This window comes from Protopterus annectens, chromosome 13.part0 (assembly GCF_019279795.1).
Source record: "Protopterus annectens isolate FY-2018-M chromosome 13.part0, PAN1.0, whole genome shotgun sequence".
NCBI lineage: Eukaryota > Metazoa > Chordata > Ceratodontiformes > Protopteridae > Protopterus > Protopterus annectens.
Window position 1 is genome coordinate 514,602,219 of NC_056747.1, and position 25,240 is coordinate 514,627,458.

The 25,240-nt window shown below is 40.7% G+C and overlaps 1 protein-coding gene across 1 annotated transcript in view; it reads left to right on the top strand.

The window, feature by feature from the left end:
* Positions 1-25,240, top strand: part of MPO (myeloperoxidase) — a 622,068-nt gene that overhangs the window by 529,153 nt on the left and 67,675 nt on the right. The window contains exon 11 of the mRNA XM_044054141.1: positions 11,235-11,472. Within this exon, the coding sequence (XP_043910076.1) occupies positions 11,235-11,472 (238 nt within the window). The remainder of the gene's footprint in view (positions 1-11,234; positions 11,473-25,240) is intronic.

Below are 25,240 nucleotides of genomic sequence, written 5' to 3' on the forward strand. Positions count from 1 at the left end.
TTGTCTCTCTTAACATTTTGGCGGGAAACTTATTAAAAACTAGTGACAAACATTCATTTAGCAGTGTAAATGCATCTAAACATGACACAGCCTTCACAATGCATTCTACAGGTTATTACAGACTCTATGTAAGTGAAATCAAGCCCAAAATTATTAATAAGTAACAAAACTCAACATTTTTGTCCCAACTCAACTCCTATGCAAATCTTATTATTTACTGTGTCTATATGATCAAAAGCATTTCTATATATTAATAAAGAAAAGAAAAGAGAGTAAAATGTAAAAGGGTGTAAGGCAGAAATAAAAAAAAATGTAAGAGAAAGCTATAAGAAGTATATACCATAGAATGTTACTTACTGTTTATATTAATAGAGTTAAAAATAAAACATATTATTTACTATTATTTAGTTCTAATTATTATTAGTTAAAGCATGACAGATTATTTACAAACAAGCATAAGCAGTGTAATCAAGAAAGTATAATTAGGAATAGCATTTGAAGAACATATAAACTTTTAAAGGAAAAAAAAATGTATCAAATTACTGACCTTATTTTTCCTCTTCAGAAAGAGAAACAAGTTAAATCACAGCTTGCCATTAAATCTCCAGATATTTTGACTAGTTATGAAACAAAACATTTATTTGCACACAGAGAATAACTTTGATTAAATCTTTTCAAAATATTTGTTGCTTCTTGGAAATGCAGGAACTATATTTAAAAAGATTAATAATAAAATAAAATGATGAGAGAGAAAAAAAAACATAGTACAAATCATTTGTTTTTAGTCTCTTCTTCTTCTCTGAAGTCTTCCACGAAGTTTCAGTTGCCAGTCTCTTTAACGAAGGACTAGCCCATTCCATTTCTTCTATTTTTTCCAAAATCTTATTTTTTGATAAACAGTAAAGCAGAGTCTAAGTCATCGAAAATTTTAGGACCATCAGGAAGGAAGATTTTAAGCTTGGCAGGAAACAGAAGGTATGTTTTAAACTGTGCTTTTAAGCTCCCTTATTAGTGGCAGAAAAACTTTTCTTTTAGCTAATACCATGGAAGAATAGTCATTGTCAAAAGCACAGTTGTTTCATTAATCTTAACAGGAGCTTTAGCCCAAGCAGATTTAAGAACCATCTCTTTATCAAAAGATGATAGAAATCTAACTATAACTGATCTAGGATAGTTTTTGTTAGAGTTAGTATTAGCTATAGATCTATGTGCTCTTCGATACCAAAAGAGAATGCTTCTGGTAAATCTAAAGTTTTAGGGAGCCATGTTGTTAAAAAGAAGTAATATTGTTACCTTCAATATTTTCTGGCAGTCTAAAAATCCTAATGTTATTAGCATAGATCTATTTTCCAGGTCATCCAGCTTTGTTTGTAAATGTGTATTTTGTTTCAGCAGAAACTCAATGTTGATTTCCTCTTCTTGTATTCTATTTTCCATGTCATTCACAGCTTCTTCTATGCCTGTCATCTGGATCTTCTGTTGTTGCAGGTCCATATGTAACAAGTCTATTTGTTTTGTAGTTTTTTCTATGAAAGTGTCTATTTTAGTATCCATTTTATCCATCTTAGCAGTAAGTTGCTGGACTATAATTATCAGAGACTGACGTTCTTTCTTGATGCTGGAGTCTTGAGAATTTGTCTTACTGGAACTCATTTCAGACTGATAAACTGACAGGAAAATTTCCAAAGTAATTTCTGACAGGAATATTATTAAGATTTCCTTTCTTTTTTAGATATAGTTCAAGAACTATATAAAACAAACATATTTAGAAAGAAAATTACTTCAAAAATTAATTTTTTAAGTAATTAATTCCTGTCAATGTAATGAAATTGGTGGAGCTGAAGAAATCTGCTGCTATCCTGTGTTCATCCTTGGCCACGCCCCCCACCAAAAGGTACTTCTGACAGCACTGTAAGAAAGACCTAATTTGAGCAATTCATCCAAGTATGAGAAAATCACTATCAACCCAGCATGGGATGAATCCTAGTATCTGTCACATCACCACCTCGAAAATGTCTTCCATTTGGCTAAATATGATTTTCTATGAAAAGGTATTCTAGCCTTTTTTAAACCCTATTGCACATTCTTTGAGAGAGATGGTGTCTAAATGGGATAAAAACAACTATCATTCTATGCAGTCAGGTGGAGGTTTAGAATGTCAGGGGGGGATGAGAGATCTATTGTCCTGTGAAAGTAGGTTCACTCTGTGAGGAACTTTTTGGTAACTGCCCCTAGTCAGGTACATGAGAAGGGAAAACCAGTGTTGTCTGGGTCCAATGGATATATTAAATGAAGTATCTTTGGAAAGTTCTTTTTTATCTTTAGTAACACTCTGGTTATTAGAGGAAAGGAAAGACATAAAGGAAAAGAACTGCTGTAATTATCCATTTTGAATGGAGGCAAACAGATCTATTTAGGGAGTTCCCTACAGGTGAACAATCTTGTGGAAGACCTCCGAGAGTCATATCCACTCATGAGGGTCTGTCTTGTATCTGTTCAGTGATTTTATAATTGTGTTTGGCTCAGATGAATGTAAGTTGCCTGTAGGGAGAAAGATTGTATGGGATTGCCAGCCCACAAACAACTATGGCTAGTCTGACAAGGGGTAGGATCTCATTCCCCTTGTTTATGTACAACATAACAGTTGTCTTTGTGTCCAAAGATGATTCAGTGCTTTGATAGCCTCTGGGCCATCATTTCTTTGTGGTTTAAGTATTTGTGCAGCAAATGAAACTTCCACATGTCCTGGACTTTGATACTTTGGGAAACTGTCCTCCATTCAAAATCTGTCTGCTATGACCGACTATGAATTGGAGGAGAAGAATGGAGATCTGGAATATGCTGGAATTGTCTGGCTCACCACAGGAGTTTCTTCTTGCTAGCACAGAGAAGGATAAGGGATGTTGGTGCTGGGTCCAGATGGATTTGAGAAAGCACTGAATTTATTTTCATATGGCATCTGCCTAAAGGAATCATGAGGATGGCCGAGGTAGGATGGGGTAGTCATGCATTCTTCTTATGTAGAGAAGATCCTTGGAATCCATTCCCTTTCTTTTAGTAGTCTTCCTGCCACTTTTACTTGTCTTGCTGTTTTGTGGATTTTTCTTGAGCCGGTTTGAATGGCATCTGAAAGAAAACCCAGGGCTGAAAGAATAATTCCTCCAGTATCTTGGGACAGGGGATAGAAAGAGTTGTTTAACCCTCTGCATTAATTTTCTTCATTCTTCTAACTATTTGATTACCTCAGCTGAAGAATTCCCATAAAGCAAATCTTTCTCCAGAGGTGCATTTAAAATCTGGGCCTTCATATCTTCTGGTACAGTCTGGAGTCTCGCCCAGTCATTCCTTCACATCACATTCCCTAAGGCTGCAGTTCTTGACACAGCATCCACTGCTTCATGTGCACATTTTAGTGACTGTCTGGTATTTTGGAAAGCATAAAATTAATGTCAAAAGCAGGAAGGATAGCTATGGAATGCTGCATATCAGCAAAAGTGGAAAGTTAAGTATTTTGCCATGTGTGTTTGGCAGTTAATTGAGCTGAAAGCCAATGTGGAAAAACCATGCACCTTTTTCCCATACTTGTCAAAAGCCCTGCTGTCTTTTCATTGGGTCTATATCATAACACCGAAGAGGCGTTTAAGTGAACGCCTCTTTGTCGAAATGTAAAGACCGAGCGCACTAAAGTGAGAATGGTCAAAATAGCTAATTCTTTCCCTGGGTAAGAGTTTGCTTGCACAAACACACACACACACACACACACACACTTACAAACATAACAATGTGTGAGGCTTCACCCCCCCCATACCTCTTTAACTAAATATACCAACTCCGAGATCACACTACAGTGGTGAAAAGGGCAAACTTACAGTGATGGCCAAGCGATTTCTTTCCCAGGGAAAGAAATCACTGTTCTGCACAATCGTGCTTTAGTGAGCTCGTTCATTATGTGTCAACGAAGAGGTGTTCGCTAAAACACCTCTTCGATTATTCAGTATAAACCACTTTTCATTGGCGAGAAGGTTAGAAGAAGGAAAGGGTTTAGAACCTCTGTCCCTGTCAACAGAGATCACAGCAAGTTAGCAAGGGGGTTTCTAAAAAGAAATATATGAGAGTCTTGCACCTTATAATGTCTGTCTGGTTATCTAGGTGCAAGGGTTGAGAATCCAGAGTCTGGTTATCTTAATGCAGGAGGCTGAGAATCCAGGGTCTGGTTATGTAGGTGCAGGGGGTTGAGAATCCAGAGTCTGGTTATCTTAATGCAGGAGGCTGAGAATCCAGGGTCTGGTTATGTAGGTGCAGGGGGTTGAGAATCCAGAGTCTGGTTATCTTAATGCAGGAGGCTGAGAATCCAGGGTCTGGTTATGTAGGTGCAGGGGGTTGAGAATCCAGAGTCTGGTTATCTTAATGCAGGAGGCTGAGAATCCAGGGACTGGTTATGTAGGTGCAGGGGGTTGAGAATCCAGAGAAAAAGCAGCAGCATTAAAGCATCCTCCAAAGTTCCGAGTACTGGAGGGAAACCTAAGGGTGTTGGGGAATCTGTGCTCAGCAAGACAAAATGCTTTTTTTTGAGCCTCTGAAACTTCTCTTTCCTCCCCCTTGCAGAATTATTTTATCTAAGAAATGGAGTAAGAGAAAGAAATTTCTTTATTTGGAGTATTTGTGGACAAAATGTCCTTAGATTCAGTTTCAAAGCGGATGGGAGAAGAGAGCTGTGAAGCACAGACAAGTCTTCTTATTCAGAGTCAGAGATTACAAACTCTTCAGTGGAAGATGGAAATGTCTTCTTCTTAGACTGGCTAGACACTGGAGTGGAAGACTGAAAAGACTGCAGTGCCTTAAAAAGTCCCACGACAAAGTTGTACCAGTCTTCTTGGGATCCTTACTAATTGAAGGAAGTAGAAGGGTATGAAAAGGTTTCATCTTCTGGTACATTTTCTTTGGGGTCACTAGTCTAACAGTTTTTGATGAATCAGACATCCAGACTTCCATTAATGACCCAGCAACGTCTTTCCTTACCAGGATGAACTCCTCCCTCACCCTCAGTACAAACAAAATTATTTTTTCTTTCATCCAAGGGTGCTTGAAGTCCAGTCTGACTGAACATGTGCAATTTCTGAGTCTTAGTAGCTTCCTATATAGCCTCACCAGAGGGACCAAGTAAACTGGACTGCTGGTCTGAGGGATCTCAAACTACCTCAGCACTAGCAAAACTGTCCATCCCAGTCCTTTAGAAACAGGTGGATGATTGAGGCTCTTTGTAAACCTCTTTAGAACATTTTCTTATTGTCTTTATCTGGGGAGTTAGATCCATGAAATAAGACATAGAAGCCATGGCTGCATAAGTAAAAATGTTGAGATGATGGTTTTCAAGAAAAAGGCTTACGGAAGTGAACTTACTTCTAATACTTACTTCTAATACTTATGGGAGTAACTGATAAGCAAATGTCAGAAAACCAAAAGGTGTCTGCTTTTCATACACACTTTTCTCTTTCCAGACAGGCATATGCTACAATTCAGTATAACTCTTCATAGAATAAATGAAGTCTCCCAGTGAGGTACTTATCTGCTCAAAAAACGTTAGTTACAAGCTGACTGCTGATACTGAAACTGCTATGAAGATGTCTGACTAAGAGTACCAAAGGCAAAAAAAAAACTTTGAATTTTGGCACCTGTACATTTTTCTTATACTATGTGCACAAGAAAGGTACCCAAAAGCTTTAGCAGACTATCCAGATATGTGATATCTTTGGCAGGATGCATCCCGTGTAGCTATATTCTTCTGCAGCAGTGATCTAATGATGAGTATTTATAGTGTCCTTGTACTTTTATTTCCTTTACATTTTAAGTAAAACTGTTGACAGCTACACTGATTTTGGCTGAGCTCATATTTAAAGCTAATTCAGTCATGCCAAGCAGGTTAGAATATCTGTTGTCTGGCCATGTGATTGTTTACTCATAGATAACTAAACTCTGTTCCATTTAAATACACTTGCTCAAGATTTCCAGTTATCAGTTCACGCCCATGACGTGTACATTAAAATGCCAATTAAATTAAATTCTAGTGATTTTCAGGGACATAGGAGGAATTCCCTCTCTAACCTATCAGGCTGGTTTATCTTTCTACCAGTCCCACAGTACTGACACCTTATTAAATCACCAGTTCAAAAAAAAAAATCATGGTTGCCAAGTGAAGGAACATGTCTTACCTGAATGCTGCTATAAATATCTAAAACATAAACAAAATTACATTGTTTTCTAGCTATTTTCCTAAACGTAACTTGATTTAGGAAAATTCTTTACACACTAGAAGAAAGATTTTCAGAAAGGAGGCCGCATTAACCGTGATCCATACCATTCAGTTTCAGTAAGTCCTAACAACAGTTCATACATAGCAATTCCATTTTTACATGTCATCATCACTTTCTAACTTCTCTATTCTGCTTGGGGTATGAAAGAGCAAAAACCACACATTGTAAAAGAAATTTCAGATTACACTAATATTTAGCTTTTCTTTTTACATGAGTTTGTCATGGGATGGAGTATGGGTATTTAAATAAATATGGTTTGTGATATCAATGTTATACGGTGAAGAAGCTTATATAAATGAGAGAAATTGTTTTGTTTCTTTTCATTAGTGATTCTGAATTTCTTACATGCTTCCTAAATTCCTAAACTTCTCTCTGCTCTTCCTCCGTCTTCCATCTAAATACTAGGAAGGGTTCCATAGGGTATGCATCTTCCATTCTCCATTTCTGAAGCAGTGAATTCACATCAGTGCCTTCTTGTTAACTTTTGGATCAGCATGCTGGTTGTCTGACAGATACTTCTCCAACTTGACAAGAATTCAGTCTAGATCAATATAGATTGTTGTGTCAGTTGAAAAAAAATTTGCAATACAGGTAGGTATAGGAACTTAAATCTAAGGTTTGCCTTTCTATACAGTCTGATGGTTGACAGGAATTTATTCATTTGAAACCAGTGACCATAGGATAATCATTGTCAGTTATACCCTCCTGTAATTTTTTCAAAAACTTTCTTTTATTCTAGATTGTTAACAATTTGTTCACTTGGATGAAAGGTCAGAATTTTCACAACTATTGGTCTAAGTTATTTAGGTACCCCAATAATCAATGCCCTTACTCTTTGCACTCTGTCCAAAAGAATCTTCTCCTCAGGCATATCAGTCAATTAGCTAGTGTTTTGGTTTTTTTTTTGGAATTAAAGCATTCTTTTTGTTTCCAGCTTCTTGGAATATTGGTGTCACATATTCTCTTTTCTGGTTCGGTGTTCCAATTCAGTCATCTTGTTCCACTAGTCTTCTTTGGTTGCCATGTCGACCTTTTGTAGCACTGTCATTTCACTGGACTGCTTAAGTGTTTCCTTTATAAGTCTCTTATCATTAGCCGTTATATAGTCCATTTGTGTGGTGCAGTGGTTAGCATTGTCGCCTCACAGCAAGAGGCTCTCCGGTTAGATTCTCGGCTGGAGTGGCTTCTGTGTGGAGTCTGCATGCCCTCCCTGTGAGCAACGGAACATTAAAAGACATGCAGATAGGTGCGTGAATGCACGTGTTGCCTTCTCTGAAGGTTGGGCACCGGGCTGGCAACTCAACACCGTAAAAATCCACTGCCAATCATAAGCGGACCGGAGATCTGCTGTGGCGACCCCTAACTGGGAAAAGCCAAAAGACGTTGTACCTTCTTTGAAGGTTGGGTGCCGGACTGGCAACTTGGCACCATAAAACTCCACTTCCAATTATAAGCAGACCAGTGATGCACTGTGGTGACTCCTAACAGGGAAAAGCTGAAAGACATTGTGTCCTACTAATCTTAAATACCTTGTGGTACACTGCATCTATTTTTCCTTGTAAATCTGACATATTTTGCTGTTCTTTCCCAGAGGAATACAAGAATTTCTCTGACAATTCAAAAGCATGTGGTTTGCAATCCAATGACTGAAAGAAAGCCTTCTTTGTTTATTTAAACCTTTGTCCCTGGTATTAATCTTTCTCCTGTTTTTGGCATTCAGTACATTTGTGTATGTCCTTTGTTGAGTACAATATTTTAAGTGCTAAATGCTAGTATTTATGACATTCTGAGTTAGTGATGAGGGAGAGGTCTGGGTTGCCTTTTCTCAGCTTGATGACATACCAGACGGCCATAACAACCTCTTCTTGTTCAAGTGCCTCTGACACCTGCCTGACCTCTGGTCTCCACCAGATGTTCGACAGCCAGTGACAGTCTCCTCAAGGACTCCCTAGACCCACAATTGTCTAAACTGATCCTACAGCAGGCCCACATCTTCTTAAACTGATTTAACTGGATTGAACCTTTTTATAGCATTACTTTGTTCAGATCTGAACTCAGATAATCAGTGGTAAAATGGCTGTTCTGTCTCTGCACCAGTGAATCTGCTCTTACTTCATTTTAGCTTTTGATATTACCTTACATTTGGTTGAGTTTAAAATGGAGAATTTTTAACCTTTGCAAATTCAATTCCCTATTTATGAACTTCGCAGTCATGTTTATTATTTAAGATCACCTGCTGGTTACATTTCTCTTTGTATGCATTCAGCAATTCATTGCATGTGGGCTTTCCTTCTTAACGTCAGAGTTATTTTATATAAGTATGAGCTGAAGCTTTGAACATTTTGTTTGTCCATTAGAAGTTTCATGTACTTTTAGACTGACAAAACTCATGGGAAGCAGATTCTACAGTTGTTAATGGAAGTATTTTAGTGTATAGCATAATCACCTGTGGCCTTTACCTGTTGTACTATAGCAGTATTAAAACTCATACCTTTAAATGTACTATTATGTTGATAAGATCTATTAATTTATTATGAAGGAACAGAACACTGGTATTCTGCTTTCTGTATAAAAAGTGCCTTCAATGCTTGTCAGTGTATAGCAAAACACACAGAAAACCTCTATGTGATATGAAAAAAAAACAGTAGCAAAAAAAAGTAATCTCAGATCACACTAACATGTAGTACTTCTGTTTTTTTATACATGGGTTTCATCATGAGATGGAGTGTGGATATTTAAATAGATGTGGTTTGTGGTATGGAATTTATACAGTGCAGAAGCTTGCAGAGATGAGCAAAGTCAAGTCCCAGGGTGTTGGTGTTCATTTGGATTACATATTTACCTTACACTAGAATGTTTGTGAATGTTCTTAAGCTGTTTTGGTTTGTTGTTTATGTATTAGCCAGATAGCATTATTTATTTGTCTTTGTTGATCGGGAAAGGTCAAAGTGGGCAAAACCCATTTTCAGCAGAGGCCTTGAAAGAAAAAAATCCACGTTTAAGTTACACATGGTGCAGGCCAAAAACAGCTATACATGAGCTTATTTACATGATTTTTAAATATTTTTAAATATTTCTTACATGAACATAACAAAAAGAGAGAAATTAAAATAAATTGGCTAATAACTGAATATACAAATGACACACAGTAACAATGTATGTATTTATAGAAAGATGGCTGCAGGAAAAAGATCAAATTGGGGTGTTTTTGAGTTTAGTAATAATTTACAGACAATCAAGTAGAATGTAACGTAAAAAAATCAGAGAGATATGAAAGAAGTTTTGGAAATGAGCAGGATGATAAATGGACAGCGGAAGAATTGTAGTTAGTATTGGGGTATGAAACGAGGAGGAAAGTAACAGTTTATGTTATTGGATTAAGGGGGCAAAATTACTAAAAGGGATCCCTACAGCTGCTCGAGCTCCAGTTGCTTGAAATTCAGTAACCTACAGTCAGGGACTCAGACAGCTGTATCCCTGTCAAAGCAGCTGCTCGATCCTGTGCTCAAAATCAAACGTGAGTTCAGTGACACAGCTGCCACACCATCTACTGGCTTTGCAGTTGATGGGTGCAAGCAAGTGCTCATCGCAGACCATGTTAGTATGGGAGGGGAACCAGGAGGGTACTGTTAGGTTTAGGGAGGGGGACAGGGAGTGGAACATGGACTTTAGGGCTAGGAAGGGAGAAGGGGATTTTAGGTCTAGGGAGTAATAAGGACTTAGGGTTAGGGGAGGGGATGGAGATTTTAGGTTTGAAGAGCGATCATGGCCAGGATGTGGGAAGTGGATTTTAGGTTTAGGGAGAGATAGGGACTTTACAGTTAGGAAGGGAAATGGGGATTTTAGGTTTAGGGTACAACTGTAGATGTGAGGAGAACGGGGATTTTAGGTTTAGGGAGTGATTGGTACTTTAGGGTTAGTGATGGGAAGGGAACTTTAGGTTTAGGTAGCAATCAGGACTTCAAGGTTATGGAGGAGAAAGAGATTTTATGTTTAGAGACGAATTAAGACTTTAGGGTTAGGTATTAAGTTGTAGATTTTAGGGTTAGGATCAGAGTTCTGGTAAAATTAATTAACATTATGGAAGACAAGTTAGTGGAAGCTAGAGCATTTGCTGAAACAAGTGAGTTGCATGATGACATGCATCTTGAGCAAATGTGTCTTGAGCACATGTAGTAAACCCTTGCTGAAATAACAATGGTGCATCCATACTTTCTGTTGGCATCTCACTGAACTGATATGTGACTTCCATGATTCATTATCCGTGTAGAAATATGACTATTCACTATCTTCAGATGGCATGAATTTGTATTTTATATGACACACAGAAACATCATCATGAGAAAGAAATACATTTGTATGGCCTGGGAAGTTTGTATTTGAAATGGAAACAGACTTCTCTGTTATTAGCACTAGATATGGACCAAATTCACAATACTGCATCAGGATGCACAGTAAGAATTTGCAGCTGCTACATTGCAGTCTTCACTCACTGAATGATGAGAAAATATTCCAAAGATTAACAGATATGCGCTGCCTAAGGGAGTTTAGAGATGTGCTGCATTGCAGCAATGTTGGTTCAAGGTAATGTCATGATGGAGAGTTAGAAACTCAGAAAATGGAAAGACAGCATCTTAGTTTCACTTTTTCCTAATGTTGTCAGAAATCAAGTTATACCTATGCTGTGTTTCACTTGACTGAAGAGGAGGTTGACAAACATTGTCTTTGCTTTGAGAACAAAGCCAGAAAATAGGTAAAATTAGTAAGTGAACAATGCAGACAAAGGAATCATGAATGTGAGACTAAACATTGTAAATTACTGACAGATGTACAAGGGCAGAAAAGCTATGCAGAAAATGTTAAAAATTTCTACATGCAATATCCATATCTCAGAAACTATTTTGTTTCATTCTTCCTATGCAGGATACAATGAATGGCGAAAGTTTTGCAACCTTTCTCAGCCCCGAAGTCTTTCTGACCTCGCAACTGTTTTAAACAACACCGATCTTGCACGTAAGCTGATGGAGCTATATGGTACACCAGACAACATTGACATCTGGATTGCTGGAGTGTCAGAACCCCTTGTTAATGGTGGAAGAGTGGGTCCTCTTTTTGCCTGCTTAATTGGTTTGCAATTTAAACGACTTCGGAATGGAGATAGGTAAATCCAATTATAAAGTCTTCTACTGTCAATAGCTTCTCACTCATTTCTTTAACCTGACTGTGAAAGAAGTAGTTTCTTGCATAGACCTTGGCTATATGAATTATTAAGGAGTGACAACAGATTTTAGCTCTCCATTAGTATTTTCCATTTCTTCTGTCAAATTATTTAATTTTCTGTTTTTGTTTTGAAGCCCAGCTGTCAGAATTCTTCTTGCTCTTGCATGTTTATCTTTCCTTTGTCATTCTGCCCTTCCATTAGAATCTACAGTTCTTCTTCCACCTGTCATTCAGTGATATCCATTGAGATACTGTAGTGAAAGGGGCCCGTAAGTGATCCCCATGGCATCTTTCTTCTTCCAGTGGTTCACTTAGTAAACACATTTCAGCACAGTCCTAGATATCTTCTTTTCTATCTACCACTTTGCCTAGTTATGTATCTTTAGCTCGATAGCAAGGCTGCAAAGCTTGTGTAGCAAATAATGAGGGGGAAATGTTAAAAGTGGATGCATTTCTAGCCTCTGTTTAATTTAACTCTTTTGACTCCACATCTACTCTTAGCATATTCCTTTGTGTCCCCCATATCTTTAGTGGTAAAGCTAGGCACTTTTCATACAGTTATTATAAAGTCATACTTCAGACAAATGTTAATACTCCTGAGTGCATGTGTGCTGTTCAAAAAGTATAAATAGCAACACTGCTTATAACAATGCATTCCAATCTATGGTGCCATCCAGGGCAGTCTACCATAAACTGAATTTTCTACCTTATATTATACAGTGGATATAAAAAGTGTACACACCCCTATTAAAATGCCATTTTATTCTGATATATGAAAAATGGGACCATAATACATCATTTCAAAACTTTTCCGACCTTTAATGTGACCTATAATCTGTACAATTCAATTGAGAAACAAATCTGTTAGGGGAAAAAATATAAAAAATAAAAAAAGTACAATAAGCTGGTTGCATAAGTGTGCACACCCTTAAACTAATACTTTGTTAAAGCACCTTTTGATTTAATTACAGCATTCAGTCTTCTTGGGTACACACCTGGCATCAATTAAAGAGACTCTGATTAACCCCAAATAAAGTTCAGCTGTCCTAGTAGGATTTTCCCGACATTTACTAAGTTGCCTGCTACAGCAAAAGCCATGGTTCACAGAGAGCTTACAAAGCATCAAAGGGATCTCATTGTTCAAAGGTATCAGTCAGGAGAAGGGCACAAAAAATTTTTTACAGCACTGGATATACCATGGAACACAGTGAAGACAGTCATCAAAAAGTGTAGAAAATATGGGACAACAGTCACGTTGCAAAGAACTGAACGTCCCTCCAAAACTGGTGAAAAGACAAGACTAAAAGTTGTCAGTAAGGCTGTCAAGAAACCTACAGCAACACTGAAGGAGGTGCAGGAATTTCTGGCAAGTACTGGTTGTGTACTACATGTGACAACAATCTCCCATATTCTCCATATGTCTGGACTATGGAGTAGGGCTGCAAGATGAAAGCCTTTTCTTACACAGAAAAACATACAGGCCCGGCTGTACATACAACCTCGGAGTTGGTATATTTAAGTAGGGGGTGTGTGGGGGGCAAAGCCCCCACATGGGAGGTGCAGGGGGGCTTGCCCCCTGCAAATTCATGTTTTAGTCGGGTTTTCTTTTGGGTAGTACACTTCAGCAAAAGTGCACTTTCATTTAAGTGGACTTTCGCTGAAGTGTAGGGTTTACTGCTTAATTTCGGAGAAGTGTATTTTCAATGTTAAGCAGTAGACCTATATATATATATATATATATATATATATATATATATATATATATATATATAGGGTATATTCAAACATATCGAATGACCTAAATATCAATATGCATAACAACGACACAAAAATGTCGACACTACACACGTCAATACTGTATTATTCATGTGCCAAGCAACAATCTTGGCACATACAAAATAAAAAAAACACAAAAAAGAAAACACCATTTTTTTTTTTCAGGGGCAAGCCACCCGGTCACCCTCTTGCCCTCTGCTAATTATATATATTAAGTCCAAGATCACATAGTTCTCAGGGAAAGGGCATATTCCCTAACCCAGAGAACCATCCTATATCACACACCTGCTGAACATCCATTTAGTGGACCAAATTCTGTTGACTAAACAGAAGTCGATAAAACCATCATTCAACAAAAGCGACAGATACCATATATTGAGATCCCTCATCAAATCCTCTAAAGCTAGGTATGAAAACAGAATTGCAGGAAATAGTAAAGGCAACCACAAGGCCTTCTATAGTTATGTAAAGAATCTCCACAGCAATCCCCAGATTTGTTCTGAGCTACTGCACAATGGTACCTCCTATACCGAGCCAACAGATACTGCCAGTATACTGGCCGACAGATTCAGTGCCAACTTTACACCTCTCTCCCCCTCCAAAGGATCAATCACAATACCAATAGACTGACAGGCACCCAGTATTACTGCTGCACAGGTTAAAACAGCACTGTCCAAGGCCAAGAATACAGCTTCTAAAGGACCTGACAATATCCCTGGTTGTGTTCTACATGAACTATAGATTGAACTGGCACCTCAGCTGTGTGCTCTGTTCAGTCACAGCCTCACCTCAGGCTTTGTCCCTGCCGAATGGTGCACTGCTACAGTTATCCCTCTCCACAAAGGTAGAGCAACTACAGACCCTGGGAACTATCGCCCCATTAGCCTGACGAGTCTGATAAGCAAAGATATGGAACGCATCATCATGAACCTATTAAACAAGGATATAGGGAATCTCCAAACTCTGGATCCCACACAGTTTGGTTTTATGAAGGGTAGATCATGCCTACTCAACTTGGTCGACTTCTTTGAGTCAGTCACCAGAGCTGTGGATGAAGGCAAGATGGTTCATACAGCCTACCTTGATCTGGCCAAGGCTTTTGATACCATTCCCCACTTAAGCTTGACATCAACCCCTGTACCACTAGGTGGGTTGCAAGATAGGTCACAGATAGAACCCACAGTCTGAAAGTAGCTGACTCAAGTCAGACTGCCAATTAGTCACAAGTGGAGTCTCACAGAGTTTGGTCCTGGGTCCTCTCCTATTTGGCATCTACTTCTCTGAAGTCCAGGCCAACATGAAGGGACTCTGGCTGACAAAGTTCGCAGACGTTTGCAAGTTTGGAACTATTAGTAACTCCCCAAGTGATGTTGACATCCTGTGGAATGGCCTCACTGTGACCAACGACTGCTGTCAGAACCATGGCCTTCAGCTCAATGCCAAAAAATGTGTCATCATCCCCTTTGGGAAAAACCCAGTTCCCATAAATTACCACATTGATGGTAGTCCACTGAACACAGAAGACGTTATAAGAGATCTGGGAACACAGGTTGACAGCAACCTCTCCTTTGATCACCACACTGCCACTGTGGTCAGAAAGTCCTTCTATGTGGCACATCTCATTACTAAAGGTTTTGCATCCAGGAAGAAAGAGGTCATTGTCTCCCTCTACTCTTCCCTCATTAGGCCAGTCATCGAGTACAATGCCCCATTTGGTATGTACCTCACTATACACCTGCAACAACTGGAGAGGCCACAAAAGTACCTCACAAAGAGGATCCTAGGCCTTAAACACTTGTCCTATATGAACAGACTCAAAAAACTCCAACTATTCTCTGTCTCATATCGCCTACTTAGAGGCGATCTCTGCTTGACATACAAAGCCATGTCTGACCCAGCTTTGTTAGAAATGCTACAGCTAAAGAAATCCCAATCCCTCTGCACCACATGCTCCAGAGACCTCAACCTCATTACCACAATTAACAGAACATGCTGGAGGGACAGGTTCATAACCCTGAGACTGCCCATGCTATGGAACAGACTTCCCATACATGTCAAGCAGAGCACCTTGCTGACCCTCTTCAAGAGCCATCTTGATGAGTGGATGGGAAACAGAAAATTCACCCTGGGGATAACACCAGTGGCTCTACTCGACAGAGGCACTGGGAACTAAGGTCAGATGGCACTATGCCAGGGTAATCCTATGGCTAGGCTTGTAAAGGCCCCAGGGCCATTAGCCTAGTACACACCTATGAAACACACACACACACACACACACACACACACACACACACACACACACGCACGCACACACATATATATAATGTATAATATACTTCTATACGCAGCTGTACTTATTATGATAAAACACCTGAATGTCAACCTGAATAACGTCAACCACAAAAGATCAACAACTAAACACTGACAGGGAGCTACTGCATGTGCAAGGAAAATCCAATCTGTATGCAAAGTAAAAATTAAAAAAAGAGAGAAACGCGTCATTTTTTTTTCCTTCAAAAAATGGATGGTGACATTTGCAAGTTTTGACCACTTTTGCCAGATCCATGTATCTATCTATCATGATATAGCTATATATATCTATATCTATACACATATATATATATATATATATATATATATATATATATATACACACACACACACACACACACACACACACACACACACACACACACACACACACACACACAGATGTCTCTCTCGCTCTCTCAATATATGAATGTATATATATATATATATATATGTGTGTGTGTATATATATATATATATATATATATATATATATATATATATATATATATATATATATATATATATATATACATACATGTATGAGATACTTGTCATCCTTTCAGACTATGATTCTTGATTCTTTAGTTTGCAAGAAAGTAGCTATCATGGTGAGGACATATTACAAACAATATGTGTAAACAGAGTATGTAGCAGATTTATCCAATTAAGCTGATCATTTTCCAGGTTTAAATGAACATAATTCATTGAAACAAGTTTTAAAAAAAACTTTGTCTTTAAATGTAAAATGTTTTGTTTGACATGAATTTTAACTAATCAATGAACTTATTAAATGTAATGTGATTGTTTTAGGTTATCTATACAACCTGTTTCTCTTAATCCAATTTTGCACCTGATGAAGCTTTGAGAGAAAGCATACTAGCTAGTGATATATTAAATTTGGTTTCTTTTTTTATTGGTGACTCAAGTGCTCTATTTACAATTATTTTATTCATTTTGAAACACTCATCTTTATCCACTGAGCAGTTCCATTCCTGCAAATATTACAAAGAATAGCTGCTAGGTTTCATGTGGATGAATCCTCACCTTCAAATCAAAGGAGGTAGTTTTCTCTAGGAAAAGATTGGATTATTTTCTACAGGTGAGGAGGAATGGATTCCTTACACAGAGGAGTTTAAGAACCTTAGTGTGTTGTTCACAGATGAAGAATAACAAGACTGGGAGGCTGGACATCAGACAGGTGCCATGACAGTAGTTCTGCAGGTATTATACTTAACAGGTTTGGTGAACCAAGAACTACGTCATGGGACAAAACTATCATATTATTGGTCACTCTGTGTCTTTATCCTCACCTATGATCATGAGCGGTGGGTGGTGACTGAAAGGATAAAATTGCAGATACAAGCGGCAGAAATGGGTTTCCTTTACACAGTAGACTGGGCCACTGTCTATGGTACTATGAGAAGCTCAGCAATCCAGAAGGATTACAAAGTATAAGTACTACTCCTTTGTGTTGAGAAGAGACAACTGAATTTCTTGGGGCACCTTGTAAGGATTTACCCTGAGCATCTCTCAATGAGGCATATCGAGCATGGCCTACTGGGTAGGGGCTGAGACTAGAAGAGAAGCTTTTTTGACCAAGGGAGTAATGAAGAAGCCTAGAGCTGCCAGGGGGGTGATCTTCTACAGCTGCATCATGGGAAGCATCTTCATAATGGAGGAAGTAATGAGAGAGGGGAAGGACCATAAGCAATTAAAAAGTATAAAAAGCAGGTCTAGTATATGCAGGATGAGAGCTAGCTCATGTTGAAATCCCTGCAGGATGAGAGTTGGCCATTGTTGAATATTCTAGTTCAACTAAGTTATCACTTTTACTGTTTAACAGTTAATCATATTTTTGCAGGTCTAGAGCCCCTTTTCATTTCACCCACCCCCAGTTCTCATAATCTTCTTGTCCCACCACTATTTATGTTTTACTTTGGTTTAAGTTAAGTTATAAGCTATCACTTTAAATTCACACTCACACACTTCTATTGTCCTTCCTGAGTGTTCCTTCTAGTGTGTTTTGCATTCATGTGTGTTACAGTTATTCTGTCTCATATCTTCCCCCGCTTTTGTACCACTTTAACACAGGGCAGCCATCTTGTATTACACTCTTTGTTTTCTCCCATGAATATGATGCAGGGCCACACCACCCAGAAGGTAAATTGTATGTCAAACCAGCCCTTTCTTTTCCTTCCACTTATTAGTATACTTGTAGAGTTATACTTAACTTTTCTTAACTGACCCCTGAGGAATTTGTAAGTAATTTAGTAATTTTAATGGCGCATACAGGAGTCAAATACAAAACCATTATATCAACAATAACCAAATGTTATCATCAGCTGGGCTTTTGGATTGCCCTCATTTGAGGTGCATTTGTTCTATGACATCTGTTGATTGTAACTTCACCAATTGACATTCCTGTCCACCTATACATACATACAAATCGTTCAAGCATGGGCAATAATGGTCTTCTAGCCTGCCAATATACCAAAAATAGAAGTTATGTTCTTACCATAATGTTCCATGTTAGTTGTCTTCTTCTTGCCTTCTTTCTTGCTGGATGGGTTCGGAGCCGACCTCGGCTCCGACTCGGCCACACTAAAAGCTCGAGAGTTGGTTCCACCGGCTCGAGGCTCCCCTTATATCCCACAATGCTAGGCGGTATTACCTCAGATCTCGTTTGTAAGCTAGGCCCAGCCAATAATAAATCCAGAACTACTGGAAAAGGGAGAACCACCTCTACAAACAGAAAGGAAGAAGGTGACCTGAAACCTGATGAAGGAATATATGCAAAGTATAGCATATACATATATACAATAGAGGTGGAAGAAAGAGAGGTCACAATCAAACTCCTCTAGGTCTGTCCAGGCTAGGGGGAAGGAGGGTGGGACGCAAGAAAGAAGGCGAGAAGAAGACAACTAACATGGAACGTTATGGTAAGAACATAACTTCTATATGTTAAGTTGTCTATCTCACCTTCATTCTTGCTGGATGGGACCGCGTCCCTAGCACCTTGTCCCGGGTGGCCTATCGGAACAGACTCTTGAGAACAGTGGAACCAAAATTAGCTCTATGTCTAGAAGCTAGATCCAACTTATAATGAGAAATGAAAGTGTGAGGAGTAGCCCATGTAGCTGCTGCACAAATGGTATCAATAGGCAGCCTGTCTTGGAAAGCTAAAGAGGTAGCCAGAGCCCTAGTCGAATGAGCCTTAGGTTTGTTAGGCAACTTTTGATGTCTAATTTCATACACAAAGGAAATCAGGGATGTTAGCCATCTGGAGAGTGATACCTTAGAAACTGCAAGGCCCTTTCTACCTTCTGCATAAGAAACAAACAACTGGTCAGTTTTTCTGATCTGTTTGGTCCGGTCCAAATAATATCTCAATTGACGATGAACATCTAGCCAATGCAATTTTTGTTCAGACCTGTTAGAAAAGTTAGGAAAAAACACAGGGAGGTCTATGTCTTGATTTAGATTTGCCACAGAGGCTACTTTAGGTAAGAAGGATGGATTGGTCAGTAAGGATACCCTATCCTTATGAAACAACAGATAGGGTGGTCGACTGCTGAGTGCATGAAGTTCTGAGACCCTTCTAGCTGAAGTAATGGCTACCAGAAAGAGAGTCTTCCAGGATAGCAATTTCATTGAACAAGAAGCTGCGGGTTCAAAAGGGGGAAGAATCAAAGATGTGAGAACTAAATTAAGGTCCCAAAAAGGAGGAGGAGTTCTTATCGGAGGCTTAAGGAGAAAAACTCCCTTCAAGAACGCTTTGCAAAGCTTGTGGGACATGAGGGCAGAATCTGAGATGCCCACATGAAAGTTAGATATAGCTGCCAATTGAACTTTAAGAGTAGAAGGAGATGAACCTGCATGAAAAAGTCCGCTAGAAAATCCAGAATTGTTTGGATGGGAGCAGTGAAAAGATCTAAGTCCCTGCCTTGAGCCCAATAGGCGAAACGTTTCCATTTACTCAGATAAATCTTCCGAGTGGAAGATTTATGGGAAGCTATCAAAATATCTCGAACAGAGTGAGATATTTGAGGAAGCCTGGCTAAGGTTGGAACTGGAGGAACCAAGCAGTGAGGTTCAGAGAGGGGAGGGAGCGATGTAATTGACCCGACTGATGGATCAAAAGATCTGGAACTAAGTCCAGATGCCAAGGTTGCTCCAACAGAAATTGATGTAGAAAGGGGAACCAAACCTGTCGAGGCCAGTAAGGAGCAATGAGGATCAATGAGGCCTTCTGAGCAATAGCTTTCTGTATCACTTGAGAGATTAGTGGGAAGGGAGGAAATGCATACAGAAGTCCCCGGGGCCAAACTTGGACTAGAGCGTCTCTGCTGGGCTGGCCTGGTAACGGGAATAGGGTGAAATAATCTCTGCACTTGCTGTTTTGGGGAGTAGCAAAAAGGTCGCAGCAAGGCTGACCCCACTTGAGAAAAATTTTCTCCAAAATAGAATCTTTCAGAGACCACTCGTGAGGCATGAGGATAGCTCTGCTCAACTTGTCCGCGATAAGATTGGACTTCCTGGGGATGTGCGTTGCAATCAGAAACCGCTGAGAAGAAATTGCCCATTGCCACAGTCTGAGTGCTTCTCGACATAGGGGATAGGACCTGGTTCCGCCTTGTTTGTTGATATACCACACTACAGACATGTTGTCCGTCTGGATTGCTATCGTTCCCAAGGGAAGAGAGTCTTGAAGGGCTTGCAATGCTAAAAGCACTGCTCTCATCTCTAGAACATTTATATGCAAGTGGCATTCGTCTGGTTGCCATATGCCCTGGACTGTTCTGCCCTGATAATGCCCCCCCCACCCGATCAGGGAGGCGTCCATTGTCAGAGTAGCAACCGGAGGGGGAGGAACAAAGGGTCTTCCCAGGAAGAGCTGGGGGGAAGAAATCCACCAAAGAAGATGATTCTTGCATGCTTGCGTAATCATAATGGTGTGGGACATCGGAAGTTGTTGGTACGACCATTGTGTGAAGAGCATCCATTGAAGGATTCTCATGTGAAATCTGGCTAATAGAAGTAGAGGGATAGCAGCCGCCATAATCCCTAGTACTTTCAGAACTAATCTGACTTTGACTTTGTTGCTGTGGAAGAGAAGGGAGACCAGTTTGCGTATGTCTGCTATCCTTTGGTCTGTGAGTCTCGCAGACATGTTGACTGTGTCTAGATTTGCGCCTATGAAGGTAATAGCACGACAAGGCGACAAAACAGACTTTTCGCAATTTATTGAGATACCTAACTTTTGACAAATGCGAAAGGTGTAGTCTCTGGCTATTAGAAGAAGATGCTTGGTAGGAGCTGTGAGGAGCCAGTCGTCTAAGTATGGAAACACCTGGAATCCTTGACGTCTCAGGTGAGAAGCTACCACTGCCATGCATTTGGTAAACACCCGGGGGGCAGTGGTGAGTCCAAAGGGCAGGGCTCTGAATTGAAAGTGACTGGTTCCCAGCCTGAAGCGGAGGAATCTCCTGGAGCGTCTGTTCATTTTTATATGATAGTACGCATCCTGGAGGTCTATAGAGCACATCCAGTTTTCCTTTCCCAATAGGGGTAGGATGGATTGTAGCGTGACCATCTGAAATCTTGTTTTCTTGACCGACTTGTTCAAGATACTGAGATCCAAAATGGGTCTCCAGTCCCCTGTTTTCTTTGGAACCAAAAAGAACTTGGAGTAGATTCCGGATCCTTGCTGGTCTGCTGGCACTGGCTGAATGGCTCTTTTTGCAAGCAACTTTGAAATTTCCAATGCTGCTTGATCCCTTTGAGCGGGTGGAACATCTGGAAGGGATTTTTTTGATTGATTTGGAATATGAAAGAACGGAATGGAATAGCCTTCGGAAATGATGGACTGTACCCACTTGTCTTGAGTTAGGGATCGCCAGGCTTCTGGGTACAGTGACAATCTTCCCCCGACTGCCTCCGAAGGTGGATAGTCGGGCAACACCTCAGGGATGCTGGAAGGGCTTATCGGAAAAGGTTTCTCGATTGCCCTGGTTCTGTGGACCCCCCCCCCTGCCCCTAGGGCGACGTCTACCATTATTGTTTCCTCCTCTGCCTCTGGAGGGGGACCGACTCTGTCGCCAGGCAAAGCCCCTTGAGATTGTTTGCGGAACCACATTTTCCCACTTTTCTGGCCTTTGGGGTAAGGCCTAGAAGGAGTAGAAAAACGGACTCCGACGGCAGAAAGAGTTTTGCCATCCGTCTCGCACCTCGTCAAGGTTTCTTTCACTTGAGGACCAAAGAGGGATGATCCATCAAACGAGGAATTAGTGAAAGACATTTTAAAGGGGTCCGCAAAATTGCATAGCCGCATCCAGGCATGCCGGCGTAAGGCCACACCTGTCCCTGCGGCTCTGCTCGCTCCATCAGCCGCATATGAGAGGAGGCGCATGGAGGAGTTAGCTATAGAATTTAGGGTAGCCAGCTGAGCGTTCATCTTATCCTGAAAACCCGCAGCTGTAGGATCCTTTAACATCTCACTCGCTTCTTTGACCAAGTCTCTTTGAAGACGAGTGAAATGACAGAGGTAGTTCAGCGAACGCATAGCAAAGGTCGCTGACGAAAACATCCTCTTCCCGTACCTGTCCATAGACCTAGATTCCTTGTTAGGAGGATGGACAGGCACCGAAGGATCAGCTAGCTCCTTCTTAGTGGCAGCAGCTACCACCATAGCATCCACAGAAACTCCCTTAGTCAGAAATTGCTTATCTGCTGGTGCTGTGATAAACTTTGAAGGTCTCCTGGGGGTGGGGTCCACAGAGTCAGGAGCCGCCCAAGCCTTTTTAGCTACCACCTGCATGAGGGGGTCAAAGGGGGGGGACACCCAGGAGGTGGAAGGGCGAGAGCCAAACGCCTCATGATACACAGATTCATCCTCCGAAGGGTTAAGGGCTGGCCAATTTCCCCTCTGTTTCAGGATCTCTAGAATGTCTGCAAAGGAGACATCTTCAGAAGGGGAACGGGGGGAACCCTCGGAATCCTCTAAATCCGTGTCAGAGGTGACAGACTCAGATGAGTCTATGTGCTTCCTCTTGCACTTTCTCTTCCTAGGGGGCTCCCCTGCCAATTCAGGAGAGGCCTCGGAAGAGGATGAGATCCCCACAGGGGATTCTTGTGGAGCTGGCTCTCTGCGGTCTGGGATGAGGGAGTGAGCAGACATAACCTGAGGCACCGAAGAGGGAGGGATGGACGGAGCCGACTGTGGAGTTGAACCGGGTTCCAACACACTCCGCATGACCTCGAAGGCACCCCCGTCAGGCAGAGCCAAAGGTCCCCGCTCCGAAAAGCTGAAAACCTCCCTCGGCACCGACAGCGATGGCTCTGAGGCCGATGTCGGAGCCGAACTCACCAGCGCCGAAGCGCCGAGAGGGAGAGCGGGGTCAGACAAGGGTCCGATGCCACTCACCCCCTCGGAGCCGACGAGGGAAGTCCGGCGCCGGGATTCTTCCAAGGAAGAAATCGGAGCCGACGACGGAACCGAAGACAATTGTATCGGTTCCGACGCTACCACAGTCTCGGTTCCGAAACGCCCCGGCTCCGTGCTCAAAGGAGTCGGAGGAGGAACATTTTGAGGGATAGGGTTAAGCATCGACTGATGAGTCGGGCTCTGAAGCATTTGGGCCAGTGCCTCGGACTTAAGAAGTCGACTCACTACCCTCTGAAGGTCATGATCCGAAAGCCTCGATGATCTAGAGGAGTGAGATCTATGGCTCCGTTCAGACAGCAAGGGAGATGCTGGAGCCGAATGAACAGAGCCAAGGGACGGTGACCTGGACCTCTTTCTAGATGTCCGTTCCGATGGTCTGATCGGAGCCGACTCAGAAATTTCCAATGCCTCGGCTCCAGCCGGAGCCGAGGGAACCACAGAAGTAGCAGTTCGAGTCGCATCGGCTCCAGCCGGAGCCGATGTCGTAGTAGGCTTCGAAGCCTTAGGCGTCGACTCAGTAGCTGGAGTCGAGGACCTAGGAGCCTTAGAGGGTTTACCCGAAGTAGCAGTAGGGGGACCCTCAGGCTTAAGCAAGCCCCTTAAGATGAGCTTGTTCTTTCTTTCCTGCAGGACTCTAGGGCTGAAGCCATGGCATACAGCACAAGAGTCCTGCAGGTGTAAAGGTCCCAGGCAGTACACACAAGAAGTGTGACCGTCTGTCAGAGACATTTTCTGACAGCACGAGTCACACTTCTTGAAGCCTGAGATCTTCGAATCCTTGGACATATCAAGGAACAAGTGTAACCACACACAAACACAAACACACCGCTTACACTATAAACCAAAAAACAGAAACTTAAACTAAGTAATTAGCTGTTTACAGTTATAAGTCCCTACAGAAAAAACACACACACTCCAAGGGAATGGGAGGGCCCGAAGGCCTAAGGGAAGAACTATAAGTTCTTAAGGTAAAAAATTTAAAGAAAACTAGATTAAAGGGATCAAAGACCTTTAAGGTAAGGGGAAACTGTATGGAAAACTAACTTAAAGGGTTTCTAATCAACTTTTTAAACTATTTCCTACACTAACCTGAAGCCGGTGAAGCAACACGTCTCGATAGCTGTAGCGGCAAACGAGATCTGAGGTAATACCGCCTAGCATTGTGGGATATAAGGGGAGCCTCGAGCCGGTGGAACCAACTCTCGAGCTTTTAGAGTGGCCGAGTCGGAGCCGAGGTCGGCTCCGAACCCATCCAGCAAGAATGAAGGCGAGATAGACAACTTAACATCAATTGTTTCCATAATAAGTGCCTAGACTGTTCTTAAAAATACCTAAACTATTGCTTGCTTAAATGTAATCAGGCAATCTATTCTCTGCATCAGCTACTCTCTCTCAGAGAACCAGTTAGTATACTTCTCATTCCTATAGAATCTTCTGCATAGAATGTCTGATGATTCTCAACTAATTTTTGATAACCCCAACATTCTCAGAGGTAATAGTGTCTAAATGCTCTATATACCTGAATAAGGCCTCCTTTTAATTATCTATATGGAATACTGTACATGTTCACATTTTTACTCTTTTATAATAGCTTAAATTTTCACATTCATGGATGCCATTGGTATATTTCCGCTGTACTGTTTCCAGTTTATTCATGTTTGTTTTCTTAAAAGGTTTCCATATAGTTATTCCATACTTAAGTTTGGGTCTAACATAACAAACAAACAATGACTTCATCACTTCTGATTTTCTAGACTTTATAAATCTTTTTTATACAACCTACAGTTCTACAACTGTCATCAACCAACTTGTTGATATGACTGTAACAACTCAAGGATGGATCTACCCATATACCCAGGTCCTTAAATAAGTCTGCATGGATCACTGTGTACTGTATTAAATATTCGGGTCTATATTACAAATTTGAATGCTTAAATGTTCGAATCGCTAAAGGTTGACCTTTAGTGATCGAACATTTAAATGTTCGAATATAAATAAAAATTAAAAAAAAAAAAATGAAAAAAAAAACTAAAGGGTGTAAGCAGGGGGGCAACCCTTTCCTTTTTCTTTTGTTTTATTATTATTTTTTACATATTCAAACTTTTGAATGTTCGATCACTAAAGATCGACCTTTAGCGATTCAAACATTTATGCGTTCAAATGTGTAATATAGACC